This window comes from Hetaerina americana, unplaced genomic scaffold, assembly GCF_022747635.1.
Source record: "Hetaerina americana unplaced genomic scaffold, ioHetAmer1.1.p SCAF_1, whole genome shotgun sequence".
NCBI lineage: Eukaryota > Metazoa > Arthropoda > Insecta > Odonata > Calopterygidae > Hetaerina > Hetaerina americana.
Window position 1 is genome coordinate 85,640,193 of NW_027286069.1, and position 7,535 is coordinate 85,647,727.

Consider the following 7,535-nt stretch of genomic DNA (forward strand, 5'->3'; position numbering starts at 1 on the left):
GGAAAAATCCGGATTTTGTGAAATGGAGTGTACATCATCAAAGCGAAAATAATTGAATGAATTTGATTAATGAATATAAATGGTGCAATATGCTAAAAGTTTTTAGTTTATTTATATTGGATGCGGGATCATTTTGCCATCAGGTGCTTTCAAAAATATTAAATTAATTAAATGATATTCCATGCAATTGTTACTGTGTAGAGTAATTCGATTACCTTAGATTTTTTTATCAATTTTCACTTCGTACTTGAAGAACACAAGAGTTTTATATGATTTAGGAATTGAGCGATTTTGAGGCAAATCCTTACGTTTTTCTCAGGCGTAATTTTTTTCTTTGTTTATGAAAAACTGTACAAATAAGGCAAAAAAATGAAAGTTTGATAGAAAATCCTGTGTATGAGTTTGAAACCGGTGCATAGGTGAACGTGAATTAAAATTTTGAAAATCGTTCTCAATTCTTATACTTATATTTACAATCGTTATAATATCAATATTTATATGTTCACAATCGTTTTATTTATTTTATACTTATAAGCTTTTATTCTCATTTTATGCCATTCACTGCCACTTCGGTAAATTTTCGATATTCATATTTGCATATTTCTTGTTGCAAATAGCTCTAATCTAAATATCATGCAAAAATAATTCTAATTCACTTCTCCGCTTACTTTTGAAAGGTGTATACTATCCCTCCCTCTCTCTCTCTTATCTTTTCTATAGAAATCGGAAGTCGTGACTCACAGGAAACGCACGAGAGCCAGATGGTCACTAAATATTTTCAGCCTGCACAAGGTTAATCCCTGTCACGTTTGAAATACGCTGAGGATGACCTTTCAGAAACCATTTCTACTTCTGATACGATTTTACGTTGCTGGATAATGATTTTTTGATCGTGATTTGAGGTTCGCATGCGGTCAGATGATAGCACCTTACCGTGAGATACGGAAAATGTATATTGCCTCAAGAGAGAAATAGAAAGACAGAGAGAGAATGGAGATTGAGAGAGATTGACTTTGAAATGACTCAATTCTTCTACTTGTCAGGTTTCTGCTAAAACATTCTGTTGTTTCCCTTCGTGTTACCTTAGTGCGTCTTTAAAATGAACCCTACCTTGTTAATTGAAACTATATAAGTGCTACAAAAAATTGATTTTCCCTCCGTGGTACGAAATAATTTCTTTCGAAATTGACCATCTGAATTTTAAACATTTCAGTTTTAGTAATCACAATATTTCGATTTTGATGGAGCGAATCCTTGAGAATTGGGATGGAAGTTTGTATGGTGTTCATGATTCGACGGTTGAAAATGTAATTTCGTGTACGACTGCACTATTTACCAAGGCCCTCCTCGCTTCAATATTTATGACTGTCTGAATATATTTATTCTATTCGCATTACAAGATACCGCTTCGCGGAATCGCTGTAATTATTTTCTCCCAACGAGGGGCCAATTAATATTTCACTGCTACCGATGAGTGATGCCGCTTACCCATCGTTTCGTGAACGTTGCTCTCGAAATCTCGCGGGTCGCATTCCTTTCGCCCCCGGCTCCAAGGCGATATACTAGTAGCCTCCTCTTCTCACCCTCTCCCCCATCGGCGAAACGCTCCATCTTTGATTTGTGTCGGTATGGGACCACCTCCCTTATTGGCGCCCATTTTTGGGCACTCCGAGCACCGCGAGATTAATCGTCCCTCCCTCCTTGCCCTTTTCGGTACCCTTGCGAGATTTCGCGGATTTTTTTTTCGGTGAACTCCGTGACGAACGCGCGGTTCGGCCAGGTGCCGAACAGGGGGATATTGGAGGCGTGAGGGAAAGGGGGAGGGGAGCGGAGCACGAGGGTTAGGAGGAGGAGGTTAAGAGAAGCGCGACGTAATTATCATAAATCCAGGAGTTTCTTGAATCCAACGGATGAGCGATGCTCTCCGGCGGCGCATCCCGCCAAGCCAACACCGCTCACGCCCATCAACCTGCCCACGGGAAGACCTTGTAACGTCTCCCACCGTTCGAGGGAGACACCCCTCCGTACGCATCCGAAGCAGGGGGAGGTTCCTTACTCGTCTCACATTTTATCACCAACACCTCCAGCCAATATCTCCCCTTCGCATCCTCCTCCACCCCTCCCCCTGAGTCGTGTGGGCGTGTGTTCGCGCGTGAGAGGGAATCCGCTCGAAATGCCGTTGCTGCCGCGGGGGTGGGGTGAGCGAGGGAAGGTGGGACCCTCAGGAGGGGCCGGGAGGTCCCCCCTCGCGGAGAGGAGGACCGCGAGAGGGACGCGGGGTGGTGGGACAATCGTTTCGGAGCGGTCGGCGGTGAGAGGTGTGGGTGGGGGATGGGGGTGAAACGGGATCGCACAAAAATGCCTGAACTTTAAAACGGGCGGTCTCCCTCGACCCTCGGCGGAAAATAAAAAAAAGGGAAAGATGGAACAACACCCTTTTTCCGCCTACGCGCCAAATCCTACAGCCCCTTCCCCACCCACCTCACTTCTCATTCTCCCAGTCTCCTCCTGCTCTTCCGATCCATTCTCCTCCTCGTAAGATAATTCCAATATGCCTTCTCCCGCCTTGCAGCCTTTCCCGCGACCTCGCCACACCTCGCAACTTCCATCCTTATGATCATACTTTTTTTTTAGTTTTATCTCATAACCCTCTCTCTCTTTCCTTTTGCCTCTCACGCCCTTTCAGTCACTGGCGTCCGATCCCTGTGGATCTTGAGTGCTTTAGACGCTCCTTGCCCCATTAGAAGAGCGATGGGGAGGGGGGCAGGAGTCGGCTATCTTCCCCGAGGCGATTGGGATGGGTGAGAGGAGATTCCCGAGGAGAAGGATGTCTTGAGTTGGGGGTCGAATAAACTATTTCATATCTCCCACCCTCTCGCCTCTTCTTTATTTTCGTCATCCGTGCACTTCTGCCGGGTGGGTCTATGAGAAAGGTAGGGTATATAATGGAGGTGCTTCTCAAGCCAGATTCATCAGATCCCCGGAAACCAGGAGGTAAAGAGGTTCAGAATCGCTGCCATGGCTCTCAAGGTGGGTTCTCGTCATCCCTCCGGTGCGGGGATGTGTAGTTTCAGGTTTTTTCAGGTTGCTACACTTCTCCCGGGAATTATTTCACACGTAGAGACGTGTACTCTAGTAATTCCTTTCCCTGCAGTGCATTTTTATTGTTTAAAACCAAGAAATCAGTGTGTAGATTGAGGGCCCGCCTAGATGTTAGGCTAAAATTCCATGCTTAGCCACGAAGTCGTGTAACTTAAAATTTCATTCCGGCCCATCTATCTAGTCAGGAATCGTACTCTTCAGTGTGTCGTAACTAAATTTCGCATTTTATTTCATCAGACTGATTCTTAAAATAACACATGAAGCTTAATCTGTACAACATAGGCCCTTTATATCTAAAGTATTGAACATTGTATTTTAATTAAGATCATAATTCATCCATCAGCTAACTAATTCATTCGAATAACAAAGGTGCTTTATTTGAAAGTTTAAGCGATAAATTTTGCTAATGGTTTTTTTATGCTAATGAATCCTGCCCACATTAAATGTCATCCCAGATGAATTAACTAAATACAATTAAATCAGCGTGTATATTCATTATTCTCATTCGGTTGCTTATGCAGATTTCAGTTAATACGCAAGCCGAAGACCTAATGGACGTTATTTCGTCATCAGTTGCAAAGTTTCATCTACAAAGCACAAAATAAGGAGGCATCCCGTAAATATGTCTGCTGATGTTTTCCTAATAACTATGTAATACCGTCGAGTGTGTTCGTTCATGATATATCGTTTTTGGAAGATGTTGTAATATCGAGGTTTGATGCCTCTTAATCTCCGTTTATAACTATTCTTCTCCCATCTGTCTAATTTTTATCTTTATTTTAGTTTACCCTTGCAAAAAAGTATGATTGGTAATATATTTTTTGCTAAATATCAATAGAATAAATTAATAAATATCAAAATACATTTAGGCAGTTTCATACGTTTGAAATGAATGATAGGTAAAACATTTCTGTACGAACATTTTGCAATGGAATCTTATCTTTCGCTCATCCATCCTGTTTGCCTTATATTGTGTTCGGTTAAAGAAAATGCATCTAATATCAGTAAATTGTATAATATTCCCGTCTGCAGATAACGGAAATCGGTCCGTTGTCTCTGTGTGATAAGCCAAGTGTCTTTGAAATAGTTGGGAAGCTGATTAAAAACACTTTTCTACTGTGTGATAGTAAACCTTCTTAAAAAGTAATAATTTATTCGACTTAAAATGGTTTTCATTAAAATTTACGTAAGGCGTTACAATATTTAACGGTCAAATATTTTAAGATGAGTATCAAATTTGATTAGCAGCTCCGATATTTTATGGAAAATGGTGTAATGACGCATGGTGTTTTTTCACAAAACTTTTTTCTGGTTTAATTATTTTATTTGATGGTAGTATAGTCACAATTTTAACTCATTCGTAAAATCGTGTGATTTTTTAGTTTTTCATTTATTTTTAATATTGTAGACCTTTCAGCATACCCTTTAGTAAATAGATAAACTAGATACAGTTATATTTTTTTATTCCGTAATATTCATATTCCGATGTTCTTCGAAACAGTTTAGATCTATGCTGATTCTATTCGGTTGCTGATATTGAAAGATGAGGAGCCTGCGTAAAAATATGGAGTAGAGGTTTTTAGCTAGAGAGCCAGTTCTAGAATGTGTTCTATACTGCCAACAACTCTCGAATTTCCCATATTCTTTTCTTTAGCCTTTTTCTCGATTGGACATTTTTTTCAAAATAAATGCAAAACCTGTGACTCTTGAATAGCATTTTTGGAAAAAATTGAGCAAACTGTTTATTAAGATATGTTCTAAGCCCTGAACTGTCGGTGATCATTTTAAATGTCTTCGTAAAAATCTGATCGCCGCGATTATTGGACAATAAAATAATAAGAATTTCAGTGAATAACGTTATTATAAATACATTTTATCAAACGTACGCGCAATGAAAGTGTGAAAAGGAACTTGTAACTCTACCGGTGTGATATAATGGTGAAATCATTTGCGAATTGGCCATACTTGAAATTTAACCGAGTTTCTTCAATGTTCCCATGGGATGCACAGTGTAAAACGTTTACAGGGTAAAATATTTTGTTACAAAAGTTCTATCAACGCCCACAGTTTATGATCGTCACCGCCGTCATGGCAGTCGCCGTCAACGCTGCGTTGCTCGGCCCCGCCGCTCACCCGAGGGCCCACCACTACGGAGGCTATGGCGCTCCGCTGGCGGGCGCATATGCAGACTACGACCCGAACCCCCAGTACACCTTCTCGTACAGCGTGGCTGATGCCTACACCGGCGACACCAAGGACCAGCAAGAGACCCGCAACGGAGACGTCGTCCACGGAAGCTACAGCCTCGTGGAACCCGACGGTAACCGCCGCACCGTCGAGTACACCGCAGATCCCGTCGCCGGGTTCAACGCTGTCGTGCACAACACCCACAAGGCGACCGTCAGCACCGCGGGAGCGTACGCCGCGGGAGGAGGTTACCGCCCCGCACCCGCTGTCGCCGCGGCGTACGCCGCTCCCGCCATCGCCAAGCCGTACGTGGCTGCACCCATCAGACCGTACGCACCCGCACCCATCAGACCATACGCAGCCGCACCCTACGCAGCCGCACCTTACGCAGCCGCACCCTACGCGGCCAGGCCGTATGCCGCACCCGCTTTCTCCGGCGCCCATTACGGAAACGCTTTCGCCTCCACCCACTTCTCCTCCCCGCACGCCGCCTACGCCCACTAAGCGGGGCTCATGCCGCCGCGTCTCTCCCATCGCGATAGGCGCTCGCTTCGCCGGAAGGTGATCGACTCATCGGGGAGAAATCGGCCGGGGAGGGATAAGGGCAAGGAGGCCGAAATCCCTCACGCGTCCACTTCGACTCCCCGCTCAAATCTTCCAAAATCGCATGCTGCATTCTAGCCAGTGCGTTTTTTCCTTCTCTAGAGAGCTCGTTCTGTCAAACCCCTTAATCGCGTTTCACGCTTAAATGCATCTGGAAGAGAAAATCCTGCCCCTTGATCATGTTTGTGAACATTTTTGGGGCTCTCATTGATTCAAGAGGAGAACATGCAGTTTCAGTCAATAGGTTGGCTTCCGGAAGTGATTTGCTGGTGAGGTTCATCACCGGCACAGCATTGTATCAGTGCTCCTAATGGGTTTCCAGTAACAAGGGTAGTGGTGTTTATTGTTGCGGTTGGCTTCATAAAAGTATCTCCGACTGGATCAAGTTACCGTGTGTTTTTCTCAGAGTACAAATTAATAAACCTATATTGTACTGATAACTGAAATAAATTTTTCTTGCATTCAAAAATTATTTGTTTTCATTACTCGTACATACGAGGAGGTAGTTGCAAGGCACGTCTATGTTCCACCATTACAGACCAAGTCCGTCTGATTATTTAGATGTGGTGCCTTTTGAGAGTTAAGCCATCCATCATTCATACCTGCTTATTATTGCTTTTAAAAATTTTTATCAGCAGAGCACGTATGTTAACTATTTATTCCTATCCCATTCCTACATATTTTCAGTTATTCTTTGGTTTTTGTTCCCATTCCTGCTCGTATTAATATAGCTCGTACTTCTTCGTTAAGTTTTTCTAACTATATCTTCTTATTGTGCCCAAATATTGAGTCATTTACGTGTTCATTTATATTAAATTGAAATAATTTATTCTTATTATCATTAATTCATGGTTCCAAGTGATTTCCAAGGCACTTGTTAATCTGGATCCTTTTTGAATGAAAATTCAGTAGGAATGATATGTATTAATCACGACCTTGGAATTCGTTAAGTTCCTTTGAAACTGGAGTTTGCGACTGCGTGTGACTGTGTTGTGATATCCTAGAAATAATATCAAGCGATGCAACGCCTTTGTGTATCAGTTCGCTAACGACGATTGTATTAAAGATAGCTATCTATGCGGGAATATATTCATTAGCAGCAGTAGCTTTAATTGCGATGACAATTTAATATTTAGCAAGCTTGATTACTAACCATTTTTTGCTGTTGAATGAAAGTTTTACCTATTTGCAGAGCATTATTTCTATTTGACTTTCTGAAATTCTTGGCTTGATTTTGGTAATAGACGGAAAGTATTGTTTATCTAGTCCCATGGTTAAAGAAAAATAGATTTTCCCACACGATCTTATGTAAAATGAAATCCTTGTGCCATATTTTCGCTAATTTGCATAATGTATGCACGTTCAGGATTTTATATGAAGCGCGGTACATTAACATCACAATTCCGAGTAAGATATTCATCATATCTCATACGTCATGGGATAATTTAATGATAGTGTCCAGTTCTGTGACTGTGGAGTCTCAATGCCGTTGATTCAAGTAGCGTATATTTGCTGATTTTATTACTCATTCTTATGGGAAAGCGCTTGTGAATCGCATATGGTACAAACACTTTCTTATTCTATGGTTAAAATGATAATTACGCTACAGTGATACCTTTTCCTCAATATAGCAGTCCCTACTA

At 42.0% G+C, this 7,535-nt stretch overlaps 1 protein-coding gene across 1 annotated transcript; it reads left to right on the plus strand.

Annotated features, from left to right (window-relative positions):
• Nucleotides 1-2,987: 2,987 nt before the first annotated feature.
• Nucleotides 2,988-6,361, plus strand: LOC139694189 (cuticle protein 7-like). The gene is made up of 2 exons (XM_071592627.1): nucleotides 2,988-3,030; nucleotides 5,170-6,361. Exons 1-2 carry the CDS (start codon nucleotides 3,019-3,021, stop codon nucleotides 5,791-5,793), a joined length of 636 nt encoding a protein of 211 aa, XP_071448728.1. The 5' UTR covers nucleotides 2,988-3,018; the 3' UTR covers nucleotides 5,794-6,361.
• The last annotated feature ends 1,174 nt before the right edge of the window (nucleotides 6,362-7,535 follow it).